At 40.8% G+C, this 19909-nt stretch overlaps 1 protein-coding gene and 1 long non-coding RNA gene across 4 annotated transcripts in view; one reads left to right on the top strand and one right to left on the bottom strand.

Annotated features, from left to right (window-relative positions):
- Positions 1–13349, top strand: part of LOC140730555 (uncharacterized) — a 67498-nt gene extending 54149 nt beyond the window's left edge. For both annotated transcript variants that reach the window (XR_012099629.1, XR_012099630.1), the window contains exon 3: positions 12759–13349. This is a non-coding gene — a long non-coding RNA (uncharacterized lncRNA). The remainder of the gene's footprint in view (positions 1–12758) is intronic.
- commd1 (copper metabolism (Murr1) domain containing 1) overlaps positions 1–19909 on the bottom strand; it is a 107869-nt gene that overhangs the window by 45134 nt on the left and 42826 nt on the right. For both annotated transcript variants that reach the window (XM_073051177.1, XM_073051178.1), the window contains exon 2: positions 5612–5893. In XM_073051177.1, the coding sequence (XP_072907278.1) occupies positions 5612–5893 (282 nt within the window). The remainder of the gene's footprint in view (positions 1–5611; positions 5894–19909) is intronic.

Below are 19909 nucleotides of genomic sequence, written 5' to 3'. Positions count from 1 at the left end.
TGTGATGACTAAGCCAATGTTCTCATTCTCTAGAATTCTCCTCTCCTCCATGTGATCATCTTGATCTAAACCAGGTCACATGCCATCTTGCTCAAGAGCACTGGGTATGATATCACATTTGACATGAAAATAAATCTTCAGCTACATAGCTGGATTACAAGGAAGTCAATTAACTTCCATTCTATAACAGAGCTGTGGTTCAGCTCAACTACTGCGAAAATCTATCCATGCCTTTGTTACCCTTTAACCTGACTACTTCAGCAAAATTTCCAACTCCTTGTTCTAACTCCTTACAACTGAGGTCAGATCCCCCATTAAATTTTACCAAATCCTGTCTACCTACCATCAATGTTTACTTATCTTTAATGACTCCCTGTTATGCCATAGCCTGAATTTTAAAATTTTCATAGAAACATAGAAAATAGGTGCAGGAGAAGGCCATTCGGCCCTTCGAGCCTGCACCGCCATTCAGTATGATCATGGTTGATCATCACTCAGAACCCGGTACCTGCTTTCTCTCCATACCCCCTGATCCCTTTAGCCACAAGGGCCATATCTAACTCCCTCTTAAATATAGCCAATGAACCAGCCTCAACTCTTTCCTGTGGCAGAGAATTCCATAGATTCACCACTCTCTGTGTGAAGAAGTTTTTCCTCATCTCAGAGCTAAAAGGCTTCTCCTTTATCCTTAAACTGTGACCCCTCGTTCTGGACTCCCCCAAACATTGGAAACAATCTTCCTGCATCTAGCCTGTCCAATCCCTTTAGAATTTTATACGTTTCAATAAGATCCCCCCTCAATCTTCTAAATTCCAGCGAGTATAAGCCTAGTCGATCCAGTCTTTCTTCATATGAAAGTCCTGCCATCCCAGGAATCAATCTGGTGAACCTTCTTTGTACTCCCTCTATGCCAAAAATGTTTTTCTTCAGATTAGGGGACCAAAACCGCACACAATACTCCAGCTGTGGTCTCACCAAGGCCTTGTACAACTGCAGTAGAACCTCCCTGCTCCTGTACTCGAATCCTCTTGCTATGAATGCCAACATACCATTTGCCTTTTTCACCACCTGCTGTACCTGCATGCCCACCTTCAATGACTGGTGTACAATGACACCCAGGTCTCGTTGCATCTCCCCTTTTCCTAATCGGCCACCGTTCAGATAATAATCTGTTTTCCTGTTCTTGCAACCAAAGTGGATAACCTCACAGTTATCCACATTAAATTGCATCTGCCATGAATTTGCCCACTCACCAAACCTATCCAAGTCACCCCGCATCCTCTTAGCATCCTCCTCACAGATAACACCGCCGCCCAGCTTCCTGTCATCCACAAACTTGGAGATGCTGCATTTAATTCCCCTGTCTAAATCATTAATATATATTGTAAACAACTGGGGTCCCAGCACTGAGCCTTGCGGTACCCCACTAGTCACTGCCTGCCAATCTGAAAAGGTCCCGTTTATTCCCACTCTTTGCTTCCTGTTTGCCAACCAATTCTCTAACCACATCAGTACCATATCCCCAATACCGTGTGCTTTAAGTTTGCACACTAATCTCCTGTGTGGGACCTTGTCAAAAGCCTTTTGAAAATCCAAATATACCACATCCACTGGTTCTCCCCTATCCACTCCACTAGTTACATCCTCAAAAAATTCTATAAGATTCGTCAGACATGATTTTCCTTTCACAAATCCATGCTGACTTTGTCCGATGATTTCACCTCTTTCCAAATGTGCTGTTATCACATCTTTGATAACCGACTCTAGCATTTTCCCCACCACCGATGTCAGACTAACCGGTCTATAATTCCCCGGTTTCTCTCTCCCTCCTTTTTTAAAAAATTGGGGTTATATTAGCCACCCTCCAATCCTCAGGAACTAATCCAGAATCTAAGGAGTTTTAAAAAATTATCACTAATGCATCCACTATTTCTTGGGCTATTTCCTTAAGCACTCTGGGATGCAGACCATCTGGCCCTGGGGATTTATCTGCCTTTAATCCCTTCAATTTACCTAACACCACTTCCTTACTAACATGTATTTCCCTCAGTTCCTCCATCTCACTAGACCCTTGGTCCCCTACTATTTCCGGAAGATTATTTATGTCCTCCTTAGTGAAGACAGAACCAAAGTAGTTATTCAATTGGTCTGCCATGTCTTTGTTCCCCATGATCAATTCACCTGTTTCTGACTGTAAGGGAATATATTTGTCTTAACCAATCTTTTTCTTTTCACGTATCTATAAAAGCTTTTATAGTCATTTTTTATGTTCCCTGCCAGCTTTCTCTCATAATCTTTTTTCCCTTTCCTAATTAAGTCCTTTGTCCTCCTCTGCTGGACTCTGAATTTCTCCCAGTCCTCAGGTGTGCCACTTTTTCTGGCTAATTTGTATGTTTCTTCCTTGGAATTGATACTATCCCTAATTTCCCTTGTCAGCCACGGGTGCACTACCTTCCCTGGTTTATTCTTTTGCCAAACTGGGATGAACAATTGTTGTAGTTCATCCATGCGATCTTTAAATGCTTGCCATTGCATATCTACCGTCAACCCTTTAAGTATCATTTGTCAGTCTATCTTAGCTAATTCACGTCTCATACCTTCATAGTTACCCTTCTTTAAGTTCAGAACCTTTGTTTCTGAATTAACTATGTCACTCTCCATCTTAATGAAGAATTCCACCATATTATGGTCACTCTTACCCAAGGGACCTCGCACGACAAGACTGCTAACTAACCCTTCCTCATTGCTCAATACCCAATCTAGAATGGCCTGCTCTCTAGTTGGTTCCTCAACATGTTGGTTCAGAAAACCATCCCGCATACATTCCAAGAAATACCTGTTTCCAAATTTATCAATGGTTTAAACAAAAAATAAACTACTGGAGGAACTAAGCGGGTCGAGAAGGGGGAAAAGGGGTAAACGAATTGATGACTTGTTGAGTCAGGAATGACTAACAATGAGGCTTGATCTCTTCCTATCTTCAGAATATTTCCCAGCTCTGCAGCTCACCAACTAATTTCTGTACTCCTCCAATTCTGGCACACAGGATTTTGTCACACCATCATTATTGTCTTTAATTTCTTTAACATCTCCTTACTGCCATCTCTTTTCTCTGATTAGATGAATAGAGACATCATCCAAATGACCAAACTTGTATTATCTGACATGGCACAAATAAACTAGCTGGACAAAATCCACTGTTTGGGATGTTCTTCTGAATTGAAAGAGACCAAATTATTGTAAATAAGATAGTCTTTTGGAGAACACCAAGTCAGGCGAGAAACAGCACTAGGGTTATGCAAAGGATGATACAAGTCCAAAAGAAAGGTCAGGTAACCAAAAGTAATTTTGGCCAGGAGTATACTATCCAAGAACACATGAAAAAGGCTGTGATTGGAAGGGACGGAAAAAAAAAAGTAAGAAAGGCTTAAGGAAGAAAATATTTGAGACTGCAACTCAGAGATACTGTGGGAGTGGGTAAATTGAGAAAGTGTTGATTCAGATTTATCACATGCATATTGATTTATACAGTGAGATGTGACTGCATTAACAACCAACAAAATCTAAGGGTGTGCTGGGGCTGCTCGCAAGAGTTGCCACACATTCATACACCGATATCACATGCCCACAACATTCAGCAGAACAACACAGGTTACAACGGCAACTGACCATCAGCAAACGAAGCCCTTTTTCTCTGTCCCACCAACCCACCCACTCACACAACCCAAGGACAGGCCTCTTCTGGGCCACTGGCCTCCAATGGACTTGTAGTCAGGCAGACCAAGGACTTTTTCATCATCGGGTCCAACTTCCTGAGCAGTTATTGACCCCAGGACTCACCAATGACAGGACCCTGTACTCCAGACTCACTGATGACAGGATCCCAAGCTCCAGGCAGAATACCTGGGGGGGGGGGGGGGGGGTCACTGGCACACATGCCTCTGATCCCTGAATCCACCAACCTGGGGGTACTCGTCCAGGGGGAGGGGGACAGCAGCCTTCATCCTCACTTGTCTAGCTCCATCCACGGATGTTGTTCGTCATATGTTCACCTCGCTGGGCTTCAAATATGAAGCAGAAGCCTACACTCTAACCTAACTCTAACTCCCTGACATCCTTGACCCTAAACTGTAACTCTCCTCTCTTTCTCTCTGTCCAAAAGCCATCACTCTGAATCTAAAAAAAGAACTAAGTCTGAGACACGATCTTGATGGAGACTGCAGCTTGGACCCTCTTGACCAAAATTTTGATAATGGTAAGACACACATATAAACAACATACCTATACTCAACATCAAGGTTCATACACAGTGAGGCAACTGATAATAAAAAAAGAAACTGGGAAATAGTCGATAAGTTATCATGATCATTATGCGCTGTGTTATATGAGGTGGGTGACCATGGTCTTGACCATGATTGTTTTTAGCAACTTTTTCTCCAGAAGTGGTTTACCACTGCTTTCTTGTGCACAATGTCTTTATACGACAGGTGACTCTAACCATTATTAATGCTCTTCAGAGATTGTCTGCCGGGAGTTCTGGTTGTACAACCACTGACTTGTGATCTGTATCAGCTGCTCTTACAACCAACTCCCATACGACCTGCTCCCACGGCTTCATGTCACCCTTATTTGGGGGGGGGGGGGGGGATATGCTAAGCAGGTGCTACACCTTGCCCAAGGGTGATCTGAAGGCTAGTGGAGGAAAGGAGCACCTTACACCTCCTTGTAAAGATACATCTCCATCCTGCCACCCAACTAAGTCACTATCTTACATAAAAATATGATTTAAAAAAATACATGGAAAACACACAAGTTTGAGGAAAATTACTTACCATACATGTTCAAATTTCTCTCAAATGGATTTTCACTCAAACAGGTGTAAAAAAAAATTATTCTGAAAGTGTATTTATTCACTTGATATAAAATTAATGTATCAAATATTCCTTGTTAATTTTGAACTAGAGTTAGGAATTATCTACTTGATTGTAGAATGGCAAAGCACTGATCAGGACATCTGCCCCATCGACTCTGTAGAGATGAACAATTTTGGTAGAAACCCGAATCACGAGTTCAGCCTAAACATTAGCTATGGAAACACGAGTCATCAATATTTTCTGAATATGGAGAATTAACTCATGGCTCTTGTTTACATGTGACAAATTCTGTAGATCTCCATGTATGAAAATGACCAGTTAAGACAAAACCATATTAGCTAAAATCCACTTGTGTCCACTACTTCCCAAAGTCTCTCAAATTTGGTAATTAGACATTATCGTACATTTATGAGATACATAGTCACTTAAGTCAGAAAGTAAATACAAATGCAATAACCTTACAACTAAAGTTAGTATTGAATAATTCCCTTTAGGCAAGGGTGAATGAGGGAACAGCAAAGGGAAAAAGCACTAATTTTATACTTTGAATCGATAAGCATTATCAAACATATTCTGCAGAAGGATTGTGGGGTCATATTTCTCAAGAGTTCTTTGAGTCTCTAAATAGCAATGTAAGTACAAAGATCCAGATAGCAATTTCTGCCACAAATACTCCCAATGCAGTGTGGATATTTTTTACTCTGTGGCATCATCTACAACAGAAACTCTATCCTTACCCGATCATCTTTTCCAAGTTCCAACTCCACAAGAGCAACTGGTGTGTTAATCTGATCCAAGTGTTCAGACTGAGTCTTCAAGTCAACTCTCCAACTGAAATTTCTCAAAGAGTTTTCCCACTTGTTCTGATTAATAAGACATTCACGAATTTTAGCTTTATGACTTTTCCAGAATTTGGTTAAAACTGCTGCCTGGTCCAGTGTAATTCCCTTTTGTTTCTTGGTCTGTGCTGTTAAGAAGGCTTCCAGTTGATTGAATTCCATGTCAGCAGACGTTATTGACTGTTGAAATAAAGACTCAAGTTAGACCAATTGCCTCAATCTTCCTAGAGCAAAAGCTTTTATTTGAGATATTCAACTCTGACAACTTTAAGATTGCTGACAAGCAGATCACAGTTATTGTCTATCCTGCTTATTATTTCAACAGATTTGTCAGGCAAGATTTACCCTCAAGAGAATCATGCTGACTTTGCCCTACTTCATCACGTGCCTCCAAATATCCCAAACTATTGTCCTTAATAATGAACTCCAACACCTTCCCAACCACTGAAGTCAGGCTAACTGGTCTATAATTTCTTCTGCCTCCCTCTTTTCTTGAGTAGATTACATTTGTAATTTTCCAGTCCTCCAGAACCACTCCAGAATCTAGTGATTCTTAAAAGATTACTAATACCTCTGCAATCACTTCAGCTGCCCTTTTCAGCACCCTGGGGTGCATCTGATCCAGGTGACTTCAGATCTTTCAGCTTCCCAAGCACCTTCTCTTTAGTAATAGCAACTACACCTACTTCTGCCCCCTGGCACTCTCGAATTTCTGGTACACTTTTTTTTACATCTACAGTGAAGGCTGACACAAAATACTTATCAAGTTCCTCTGCCATTTCTTTTTTCCCCATTACTATCTCTCCAGCATTATTTTCCCGCAGTCTGACATCCACTCTCACCTCTCTTTTACGCTTTATCTATCTGGAAAAAAAACTTTTGGCATCCTCTTTGGTATTATTAGCTAGCTTTTCACGTTTCTTCTCTTCTTACGGCTTTTTTTTTTAAAGCCTTCTGCTGGTTTTAAAAAGCTTCCCAATCTTCCACTAATTTTTGTATTATATGCCCTCTCTTTTCCTTTTATGCTGTCTTTGACTTCTCTTGTCAGCCTAAGTTGCCTCATCTATTTTTTAGAATACTTGAATAGTGTGTCTTTGAGATGCATCTATTCTGTACCTTCTGAATTTCCCACAGAAACATCAGCATTGTTGTTCTGCCATCATTCCTGTGAATGTCCCCTTCCAATCAACCAGCCAGCAACTTTCTCACGCCTCTGTAATTCCCTTTACTCCCCTGCAATACTGATACATCTGACTTTAGCATCTCCCTCTCAAAACTGCAGGTCGAATCACTGCATCCTAAGGGTTCCACATTAAGCTTTGTGTGTCAATGCGAGGAGCATTAGTAACAAGGTGGATGAATGTGGATGAATGTGCAGATAGTTATTAATGAATATGATATAGTTGGGATCACAGAGACATGGCTCCAGGGTGACCAAGGATGGGAGCTCAACATCCAGGGATATTCAATATTCAGGAGGGATAGACAGGAAAGAAAAGGAGGTGGGGTAGCATTGCTGGTTAGAGAGGAGATTAACGCAATAGAAAGGAAGGACATTAGCCTGGAGGATGTGGAACCGATATGGGTAGAGCTGCATAACACTAAGGGGCAGAAAACACTGGTGGGAGTTGTGTACAGGCCACCTAACAGTAGTAGTGAGGTTGGGGATGGAATTAAACAGGAAATTAGAAATGCGTGCAATAAAGAAACAGTAGTTATAATGGGTGACTTCAATTTACATATAGATTGGGCGAACCAAATTGGTAAGGGTGCTGAGGAAGAGGATTTCTTGGAATGTATGCGGGATGGTTTTCTGAACCAACATGTCGAGGAACCAACTAGAGAGCAGGCCATTCTAGATTGGGTATTGAGCAATGAGGAAGGGTTAGTTAGCAGTCTTGTCGTGCGAGGTCCCTTGGGTAAGAGTGACCATAATATGGTGGAATTCTTCATTAAGATGGAGAGTGACATAGTTAATTCAGAAACAAAGGTTCTGAACTTAAAGAAGGGTAACTTTGAAGGTGTGAGACGTGAATTAGCTAAGATAGACTGACAAATGATACTTAAAGGGCTGACGGTGGATATGCAATGGCAAGCATTTAAAGATCGCATGGATGAACTACAACAATTGTTCATCCCAGTTTGGCAAAAGAATAAACCAGGGAAGGTAGTGCACCCGTGGCTGACAAGGGAAATTAGGGATAGTATCAAGTCCAAAGAAGAAACATATAAATTAGCAAAAAAAAGCGGCACACCTGAGGACTGGGAGAAATTCAGAGTCCAGCAGAGGAGGACAAAGGACTTAATTAGGAAAGGGAAAAAAGATTATGAGAGAAAGCTGGCAGGGAACATAAAAAAATGACTGTAAAAGCTTTTATAGATACGTGAAAAGAAAAAGATTGGTCAAGACAAATGTAGGTCCTTTACAGTCAGAAACAGGTGAATTGATCATAGGGAACAAAGACATGGCAGACCAATTGAATAACTACTTTGGTTCTGTCTTCACTAAGGAGGACATAAATAATCTTCCGGAAATAGTAAGGGACCGAGGGTGGAGTGAGATGGAGGAACTGAGGGAAATACATGTTAGTAGGGAAGTGGTGTTAGGTAAATTGAAGGGATTAAAGGCAGATAAATCCCCAGGGCCAGATGGTCTGCATCCCAGAGTGCTTAAGGAAGTAGCCCAAGAAATAGTGGATGCATTAGTGATAATTTTTTAAAACTCCTCAGATTCTGAATTAGTTCCTGAGGATTGGAGGGTGGCTAATGTAACCCCACTTTTTAAAAAAGGAGGGAGAGAGAAACCGGGGAATTATAGACCGGTTAGTCTGACATCGGTGGTAGGGAAAATGCTAGAGTCGGTTATCAAAGATGTGATAACAGCACATTTGGAAAGAGGTGAAATCATCGGACAAAGTCAGCATGGATTTGTGAAAGGAAAATCATGTCTGATGAATCTTATAGAATTTTTTGAGGATGTAACTAGTGGAGTGGATAGGGGAGAACCAGTGGATGTGGTATATTTGGATTTTCAAAAGGCTTTTGACAAGGTCCCACACAGGAGATTAGTGTGCAAACTTAAAGCACACGGTATTGGGGGCATGGTATTGATGTGGATAGAGAATTGGTTGGCAGACAGGAAGCAAAGAGTGGGAGTAAATGGGACCTTTTCAGAATGGCAGGCAGTGACTAGTGGGGTACCGCAAGGCTCAGTGCTGGGACCCCAGTTGTTTACAATATATATTAATGATTTAGACGAGGGAATTAAATGCAGCATCTCCAAGTTTGCGGATGACAGGAAGCTGGGCGGCGGTGTTATCTGTGAGGAGGATGCTAAGAGGATGCGGGGTGACTTGGATAGGTTTGGTGAGTGGGCATATTCATGGCAGATGCAATTTAATGTGGATAACTGTGAGGTTATCCACTTTGGTTGCAAGAACAGGAAAACAGATTATTATCTGAACGGTGGCTGATTAGGAAAAGGGGAGATGCAACGAGACCTGGGTGTCATTGTACACCAGTCATTGAAGGTGGGCATGCAGGTACAGCAGGTGGTGAAAAAGGCAAATGGTATGATGGCATTCATAGCAAAAGGATTTGAGTACAGCAGCAGGGAGGTTCCACTGCAGTTGTACAAGGCCTTGGTGAGACCGCACCTAGAATATTGTGTGCAGTTTTGGTCCCCTAATCTGAGGAAAGACATTCTTGCCATAGAGGGAGTACAGAGAAGGTTCACCAGATTGATTCCTGGGATGGCAGGACTTTCATATGAAGAAAGACTGGATCGACTAGGCTTATACTCACTGGAATTTAGAAGATTGAGGGGGGATCTTATTGAAACGTATAAAATTCTAAAGGGATTGGACAGGCTAGATGCAGGAAGATTGTTTCCGATGTTGGGGAAGTCCAGAACGAGGGGTCACAGTTTAAGGATAAAGGGGAAGCCTTTTAGGACCGAGATGTGGAAAAACTTCTTCACACAGAGAGTGGTGAATCTGTGGAATTCTCTGCCACAGGAAACAGTTGAGGCCGGTTCATTGGCTATATTTAAGAGGGAGTTAGATATGGCCCTTGTGGCTAAAGGGATCAGGGGGTATGGAGAGAAAGCAGGTACAGGGTTCTGAGTTGGATGATCAGCCATGATCATACTGAATGGCGGTGCAGGCTCGAAGAGCCAAATGGCCTACTCCTGCACCTATTTTCTATGTTTTTATGTTTCTAATCAAATCTGGTTCATTAAACAAACTCTGACTCCAGAATTGCCTTTCCCCTAGTGGGCTCAACCACGAGCTACTCTAGAAAGCCACCTCATAAGCATTCTCCGAATTCCCTCTCTTCAGATCCAGTACCAACCTGATTTTCCCCAATCTACCTGCATATTGAAATAGCCCATAACTATTGTAACATTGCCCTTTTTAATTGCTTTTTCTATCTCTTGTTGCAATTTTTATCCTACATCCTAGCTACTATTCGGAGGCCTGTATGCAACTCCCATCGGGGTCTTTTTAACCTTTGCAGTTTCTCAACTCTACCTACAAGGATTCTACAATGACATAAAGAACACCTTCAAGAGGCAGTACGTTAAGAAGGCAACATCCATTATTCAGGACTCTGACCATCCAGGACACACCCTTTTCGTGTTATTACCATCAGGGACGAGGTTGACCCACACTTGGTTTTAACAATAGTTTTACTCCCTCTTGCCATCAGATTTCAGAATGGTTCTTAAACACATTAACACTACCAACTTTATTCATCTTTTGCACGAGTTACCTTTTAACTAGTAGTAGTTTTTATGTCTTGATTGTACTGCAGCTGCAAATCAACAAATTTCATGACATGTCACTGATAATAAACCTGATTCTATCCAATGAACCATTTTAAATACCCGTTGGTACATTACCCTTAATTCTGTGTACTCCAATCTTGTTAATCCACCTCTTCAGAACAGAATTAGAATCAGGTTTAATGTCACTGACATTTAAGAGATTTCCAAAAGCCTTTCTGGAATTAATATATATCCGTTGCACCACTTACATCTTCATAAGGACTCCGGTAGGTTAGACAAATTATTTGCCCATTCTATATCCAAGCTGATTCTGCACAATTCTATTATTCTTTTCTAAGTGTCCCATTTCTTTGTATCCTGTTATAAAATGTTCTCTGTATAAGTAAGAAGCCACATTCAAACTTGCAAGTCTTTTCATTTTCACTGATCTATCTTGTTTATTTTTCCCCTTCCCAATTTTTTCACCTTCTTGCTGAGTTCTAAATTGTTCTCATTCCTTGAAAGCTTTTTGATGTAATATGATTTTTGATTTCTCTGGTCGACTATGGCTGACTCATTTCTCCTTTGGGTTTTTGTGCCATAAAAAACCTTTTGTAGTAACTTGCACGTTTTCTTTAAATGCAAAGCTATGGCTCCAACATGTTTTGCAGCTAACCAACGGCAATTCTCCTCTTGTACCTCCACAGCTTCCCTTGCCTAGTTTCATGTTTAGAAACATGTCACTTCAAACTCAAATTCTACCTCCTTGATGGCACAATAAACAATCAACCCATTTCCATAATGCAAAGTGAGATACAAAATTGCTTAGTCAATATCAAGAAGCATCTTGAATGCAATCAATGAATAAAATATTAGATAATTATTATTCCTGCAGCATGCACCTCTAACTTACTGATTTAAACCACACTCAATATTACAGCATATATTTGATGGCATCTAAATAGCTCCTGACCACCCTTTCATAACTTGGAACTGCCTTGAAGCAAAATAACAATTTTGTTCCATTGTTATGGAGCCCGAGCACTACAACAGAAAAAGGCCCTTCAGCCCACTTAGTCCATGCCAAACTGTTATTCTGCCTAGTCTAATCAACCCACAACTGAACCATAGTCCTTCATACTCCTCCCACCAGATTATCCAGATTTCTTTTAAATGTAGAAATCAACCCCATATCCAGTAATTGAGTTAACAGTGTGTTGTACACTTACACCACCATCTGAGTGGGGTTCTCCCTTAAACATTTCACCTTTCAGCCTTAACGCATCACCTCTAGTTCTAGTCTCACCCAACCTCAGGGGTAAAAGCCTTCTTGCATTTACCTTATCTATACCCCTCATAACTTTGTATGCATCTATGCAATCTCCCCTCAGTTTCCTAGTCTCCAGGGGAAAAAAAAGTCACAGTATCAACACATGCATACAGAATGCAACTCTGAGATTCGCCCTCCCACAGGCAGCCACGTAACAAAGGAACACCATGGAACCTGTTCAAGAAAACATCAATCACCCAATGCACAAGGAAAAGAACAAATTGTGCAAACTGCAAAAAGCTAGCGAACAGCACATAGAATATGAAACATCAAACCAACCAATTTGTTCAGTTCAGCACTGCCCTGCTAGCCAAGGACCATTCTTGTCTAAAGCACTCCAGTCTACACCAATTGCCCCAGTCAAACCGCTCAAAACAGAAAAAAAAGAGCAATCAGAATCCATAAACATGTGCAACATGAACCTCAAAGTCCCCGGACACAAATCAACACCCTTGCCCATCAACCCTGGCAACCTGGAACTTCTGACAGCAGATGGTGAGAGAGGGAGGAAGACTGGTCAAACACTGACAGACAGCACCAAACACCCACCCATACACATTGACTTCAACCTTGTTCAACACCTCAATTAGAGAGAAGCAATGCAGTCAATCATAGGCTCCAGGCTACCAAGCTGCACATTCTGTTCCAAACCTCATCAAACTCCCTCAGAGACAGCAAAGCACCTGATCACTCAATATGCCCCAAAACACACCATCGAAATGTAAATCACTGGTTCCAGTCGTATGCAGTTTATGAGTAGAATCATTTTTTTTTAATGAAATTAGTTTCATGAACTGCCAGCAGGATGTTGCCATTGGTCGCATTGTTTGCTGACACCATTTTGCAAACCTTTCCCTCCAACTCAGGTTCTTAAGTCACAGCAATATCGTTGTAAATTTTCTCTGCACTCATTCAATTGCATTGATATCTATTTTTTATTCTATCAGTAGGCAACCAGAGTTGTACACAATACTCCAAATTTGGCCTCACCAACATTTTATACAACTGTACACCCCATCCCTATGTTTTCTGCCACCTAACACAACATCGCTGATTCAACCACTCGACCAAGGTGTGATCCACATTCAAGGTGTTTTTCTTTTATGGCAAATTATCTCCCAGATACTGCAAGCAACAGACGATTCTGAAAATCCCAGGAGTTTACCAACAGTGAGGGAATGGTGGAAGTTGGAACTCTTGGCACAAATGGCAATGGATGTGGACCCAAGTTTAGAACGGAGTCAGCATTTCAGTCGTTCCCTGCAGTCAACCCTTCTTCCCTACAAGCAAATTTATGCTGAAAAACAAAACGCTGCCAAGCAAACAACCCTCACCACTTTCTTCAAACCGGTGTCATCTCCTGCTGCCGGCAGTTCTAAGAGTTCTGTGAGTCTTCCTTCACCCCTTGCTGTGCTTGGTATGATCCCGACACCACAACACCCACTCATCTCCTGGAGCGAACACACCTGCTACTGTTACTGAGTACTGTACACCCTACTATGTTAACTTTCTATGACTTATTACATTGAATATTACCTTAAATTGATGAAATATAATATGAATATTGCCTTGTGGTACTTCTTTTGTGTCGTATTGGTATGAAAATGTGAATAAATTACAGATAAAACATATTTAGGAAGCCCTCTGGAATGCATCCCTATTTTCTCCATTTAAATAATTATTCACATTATGCATTTTCACATTATGCGCCGACTATGAGGAACGTATACCCGGCATATAACGAGGATAGGGTGTACTCGATATTCTGATTTATGAGGGTCAATGTACCAAAAACTCTCTTTATGACCTTATCTACCTGTGATGCCACTTTCAAGGAATATTGGATCTGCGTCCCCAGATCTCTTTGTTCTACCCCACTCCTCAGTGGTCTACTGCTCAATGCATGTCCTCCCCTCATTTATCCTCCAACGTTATGGCCCATTTTTCCAGATGGTGAAGATCACATTGCAAGCTTTGATAAGCCTTACTCATTGTCCACTACACACTTCACCACTCCCCCCCCCTCCTTCCAAATCCTGGTGTCATTTGCAAATCTGCTGATCCATTTTACCACATTACCATTAATATAGATGACAAACAACAACAGACCCCAGAGCCACAGCACTAGTCACAGGCCTCCAGTCACAGAAACAACAATCTACCATGACTCTTCGGCTTCTCCCACTAAGTTAACATTGAATGCATTTTTGCTACTTTATTTTGAATGCTAAGTGACTGAACTGTCTCCCACAAGGTCTGAGGACACACCTTATCAGGCCCTGGGAACTTATCCACCTTAATTTGCCCCAGGACAGCAAGTAGTTCTTCTGTAATCCTAATACAGTCCATTACCTCACTACTGCTTTGCCTCAGTTCTACAGACTGTCTGTCTTTGGACTAAATACAGATGCCAAAATATTTATTTAAATCTCCTCCATCTCTTTAAGCTGTCTGTATGAATGACCATGCTGATCTTCAAGTGGACCAATTTTTCCCCTTGCTATCCTTTTGCTCTTAATCTTTCTGCAGAAGCCCTTGGGATTCTCCTTCACCTTATCCACCAGAGCAACCTCTTGCCTTCTTCTAGCCTTCCTGACTTCCCTCTAAAGTTTGCATTTCTTATACTCCTCAGGCACCCCATTTGCTCCTTGTTGCCTGTACCTTAAATGTATCTCCTTTTTTTCTTAAACAGGACCTGAATCGCTCTCAAAAATCAGGATTCCCTAAACCTACTACCGTTGTCTTTTATTCAACAGGAACATACAAACTCTATACTCCCAGCATTTTACTTTTGCAGGCCTGCCAGTTACCAAGCATCCCATTGCCTGCCAGTTACCAAGCATCCCATTGCCTGCAAACAACCAACCCTAATCCACACCTACCAGATCCTTATTTATGTCCTCAAATTATCCTTTCTCAAACTTAGAAACTCAACTCAGAATCCCAACTCAAGGACCTGCCCTGTCTTGTTCCCTAATAGGAGATTCAGTATGCACTCTCTGGATCTCTACGTATTGATCAAGGAAACTTAGCTGAACACGTTTGACAAATTCTATCCCATGCAGTCCTTTTACACTATGGGAGCCCCAGTAAATAGGGGGAAAGTTTAAAATTACCTGCTATCACTTTATTTTTCTTCAAACTGTCTGCTACTTCTCTACAAATTTGCTCCTTTAAATCCCGCTGACTATTGGATGGTCTATATTATAAACTCATTAATGTGGTCATCCCTTTCTTATTCCTTCGTTCCACCCATATAGCTTCAGTGGACAGGTCCTCTGGTATGTCTTGCCTGAGCACTGCCGTGACATTTTCTCTTAAGAGTAATGCTATCCTTCCCCATTTATTGTGTCTAAAATAATGGAACCCCCGAACCCTGAGCTGCTTATCCTGCCCTCCTGCAACCAAGACTCACTGAGGGCTACAAAATCATAATTCCACATGTTGATCCATGCTTTAAGCTCATCTGCCTTACCTACAAAACTCCTTGCATTGAAACAGGATAATTCAGAACATTAGTTGCACCATGTTCAACCTTTTGGTTCCTGTCTTTGTACTTTGCCTTAACTATTACTTTTCACACAAACGCTCTGGTTCCATCCCCCTACAACTCCAGTTTAAACATGGTGGCATAACGGCCAGCACATTGCTTTACAGTACGATGATCACTGATTGTCTTTAAGGAGTTTGTGTGTTTCCTCCATGACCACTTGGGTTTTGACTGGTTACTCCAGTTTCCGCCCACATTTAAAAGACTTGAGTTGTGAGCATGCTATATTGGTTTTGGAAGTGTAGCAGCACTTACAGGCTGCCTGGCACAATCTTTACTGATCGATTTAATGCAAATGATGCACTTCACTATATGTTTTGAAGTATATATGACAAATAAAGCTAATCAAATCTGAACAAGAGTAATACACACAAAATGCTGGAGGAACTCAGCAGGCCAGGCAGCATCTATGGAAAAGAGTACAGTTGATGTTTCGGGCTGAAACCCTTCATCAACTACTACAGCTAATCTAACACCCTGGAGCAATACTATCAAAATTTCCTGCAAGGATATTGGTGCCCCTTCAGTTCAAGTGGAAACTGTTTCTAAAGGGGCGATAAAGATAAAGGGGGATATGCCGTCACTCATTAACAAGCAGTTGAGGGATTACAGGCTTAAATTAAGAAATTAATTACTCATTATAAGCAGTTGATCCTCAGTGCTTCACAATGATTATGTAATCCCCTCAAGTTTTCCTAACCCACCATTCTCTGAGACTTTGCTTGAAGTGCGTTAAGAGTTGTTGAAAAGCAATGCGGCACTTCTGTATTTGGCATATCATGAGAAATATCAACAAAAAATCACGATATTTCTGGACCTGCTCTATGCATTATTGCCATTCACTACTGTGGTACAGTGTTAGCTAGTATGAGTCCCATACTGCAGTGATACATTTCCTGTCAATGAGCACAAGGCGTTCAATGAGGCAAATTTCAAAGTCTACCCTTTTGAATGGTCTTGACTGCATTTTCCTAGCCCACGGCCCAACTGAGATATTGCTGCCCCACTTTATGTACCTTCAGGCAGAGTCAGGTTTTAACTGAGCTATGATAATGTCATAACTTTCCCATTTATTGATCACAGCACTCGAGGATGGACTTCAACAACAGGCGATTTAATCCACAAAAAAAATGGCAGAAATAGATAAACAAAATAAATATAGACAGTATAGTGAGTATCTGAAATATGGATTTACACCAGGACCAAGTAACCAACAGCAGCCCATGTATCTGTTGTGTGAAAAAGTTTTTTTTCCTCAAATGAGGCAATGAAACTGTCTAGGCTCCTTGAACATTTGAAGAGAAACACCTTGATAAAGCAAACAAGAACTTGGCTTATTTTTAGTCCTTTCATGAAAAGTTTCAGAGATGGAAAACATTTCAAAACATGCTTGCCAGCATTTCACAAAAAGACAGCCTGCTTCATATCACATTTCATTGCTAAATCTGGGAAGCCCCATACAATTGGAGAAGAACTGATTCTGTCAGAAGAAAGGGAGGTTTTGGATAAGTCACCAGACCAAATAATTAAAGTGATTCCACTCAGGGATGGCTTGGTTCAAAGACGGATGAGTCTGACAATGTGGAAGATATATGGTATAACATGCTTAAATTAAGACAACAGAATTTGCTCTGCATTTGGATGAGTTAACTTTGCCAGACAATGAATCTTTGTTTCTTGGTTCACTTCATAAAAGGTAAAAGCATGGTTCAATAATTGCTGTTTGCAAGGGGACTGGAAACAGATACGAAAGGGGAAATCAACATTTCTAGTTGTTGAGCAATTTTTCAAAGAGAAGGACATTCCGCTCACCAATATTTTTGCTTATGCGATAGATGGTGCACCATCTATCATGGGGTCATTACTTTCTTGAAAAATAAATCTGTACTTAACGTATTTACCATTAACAGTGCAATTCACAGACTACATCTTGACACCAAATCTTAAGTGAAGGGCTACACAAATCATTAAATACTATTACCACAGTAGTAAATAAAATTAAGTCCCATGCTCTCAATTCTCAACTATTCAAGCATGGATCTTAAAGGGAAACTGCCAGAGACACTTTTATGCCTTTTTGAAAGTGATACAATTCTTCAAAGGCTTGAATGCTTCATTCAGTAATCAATTCATGAATACTAGGCATGACATTGCTTATTTGGCAGAATTATTCACAGTCGCATGAAATCCATCTTCAATTGCAAGGAAATTATGTGAATCGTATCCAAGTCAAATCAGCTATCTCCACAAGTTAATCTTACTTAAGTGCAACATTGATGTCACGACCTTTTCCAATTTCAAAACCTCTCTGATTTGGAAGAGAAAGAAGGAATACCAGATGATGATCTTCAAGTATAGTGTGCCTATCTGGGTGAACTACATAAAGGTATGTCAGAGAGACTCCATCATCTTTTCTTGATGCCAATTCCATATTGGGTAATAAATCCATTCCTGAACACCTGTAATAAGGAATTAACAGGAAAGATGGAGGAAGAATTGATCTTGCTATAAAATGACTGAGCTGAAGCCAAGGTTAAAAAAAAATTACATCAAAGCTTTTGGTTGCAGAAAGCAATATCTGCACGATGGAAAAAGGTCAAAATGCTCTTTATTGCCTTTCCAACATACTATTTAATGAAGCCAAGTTTCAGTGCAGTCACCTACTTCTTTCAAAGTAAACAAACTGTAAATTCCTAAACATGTGATCTAAGATACCTGAGTGACATTCAGCCTGATGTTGAAAAGCTGATATCACTGCACCAAGCTCATCCATCTCATTGAAAGGTGAAAAGCAATGAAGTAGTGAATAGTTGGACTATTAATGTATCTCTGAAACTATTGATGAAAATTGTTTTACCTTAAATTTAATTTGCCTTTTTAAATAGACCAATAATTTTAATAATTATTAGTCACTGCTTTAAAAATATGCAGTTCCAATTTTCTTTCATTGTGCATCGTAAATAAAATTTCTTTAGGCAATGGGTGGAAATAAACGTGGGGAGGGGTCAGGGGGGGGGGCTGCAGTGGTGTTCCAGCTGGGTGCTAAGGGAGTGGTAACCCAAAAAAAATTAGGAACCACTGATCTACACCATCTCCAAAGCAGGGGAAAAAAGTGAAATGCTGATGTTGACAACAATCCCTATAGTAGTAAAGAAATAAAAGTTACATATAGGCAGTCCCTGGGTTATGTACGAGTTCCATTCCTGAGTCCATCTTTAAGTCAGATTTGTACGTAAGTGGGAACAAGTACATCTGCTATTACTGTATTTAGCGTCAGTCAAACATTTGTCTTAGTATATAATATATACTTTACCTTTCTATGCATATAAAACACTTAAGAAACATATGTATTCCAATAATTAAACCACTACGTTGCTTAGTAATAATTGTAGCTTTCATCGGGACAGGGCCTTTCAAATGCTCCACTATTCTCACTTTATCCTTTAAAATTGTTCTGATCGTTGACCGACTGTAGCGTAACACTTTTTTCCAATGACCGATGGTGTTTCACCTCTCTCCAAACGCTTTATTATTTCCACTTTATTTTCCAATCGCAATCACTTCCCGTCAATGGAACAGAAACAATGCGGGCGGCAGGTCCCAAGGTCCGCTGGGCCCTAAGGACCACCTCACTGAGACAGGCTAAATGGGACAAGTGGCAACTGTGCTAGGTTTGGGTATTTGATCCTCCACAATATTCCTCGTTGGAATTTAAATTTTTTTTATGAAGTCGAGTTGCAAGCTTGAAAGCAACCTGGCACGGATGGTACGGGAGTCACTGGATCGACATCAACCCAGCACGGGAGCAAACTCACGAACCTTCTTTCTCCAGCCCGGCGCTGATCTCACTGTGCCACCAGCCGACCAGTACGGGGGGGGGGGGGGGGCGGAGGGGTCAGGGTGAATCTTACTAAGAAAAATTTAAGCCAAATACAAAGTTAAACACTCAACACAGTGTTAACGGCAATGACTTAAAATGGTGGACAGCGTTCTCCTTCCTCAGTTCATAAGTACGAGTTGTCCGTAAGTCGGACGCTTGTAACTCAGGGACTGCCTGTATTAACATTTGAATTTAGTTATTCAGTGTTCTTCATGGAAGAAATTCAGTGAATTCTACCTTTTATCCTTATCTTCTACCTTTAAATTGAAACTTGAGAATATTTGGGAAAGGGTAATAGATAATCATGGGTATTCTTGTTTTGACATACTTACATCAACTAAAATTGAGCAATGATATAATACTTAGTACTTTTCCCATCAGGTCCTTTAATATGCCAGGCTCATTTTGCACGGAGCCAACCTGCTTCTAAAAGTAATCTCAGACTGCAGCATTATTGCACAGTGAAATACATGCATAATAGCAGAATTGAAGATAGCATGGTTTGGAAGGAAATAAAATTCTAACTTATCTTTTAAAAATGTAATTCCAGGAGATAAAATATCTGATTACAGCACTGGCTTTCTTTGAGAAGTGAGAAAGTGCCCATTTAGCACAGGATAAATACCAATTACTTTCAGCTTTAGCTCTGAAATTTCTCACACTATAAT

Source organism: Hemitrygon akajei, chromosome 7, assembly GCF_048418815.1.
Source record: "Hemitrygon akajei chromosome 7, sHemAka1.3, whole genome shotgun sequence".
Lineage (NCBI taxonomy): Eukaryota > Metazoa > Chordata > Chondrichthyes > Myliobatiformes > Dasyatidae > Hemitrygon > Hemitrygon akajei.
The sequence above is the reverse complement of the archived record's forward strand: the minus strand, read 5'-3'. Positions and strand labels throughout refer to the sequence as shown.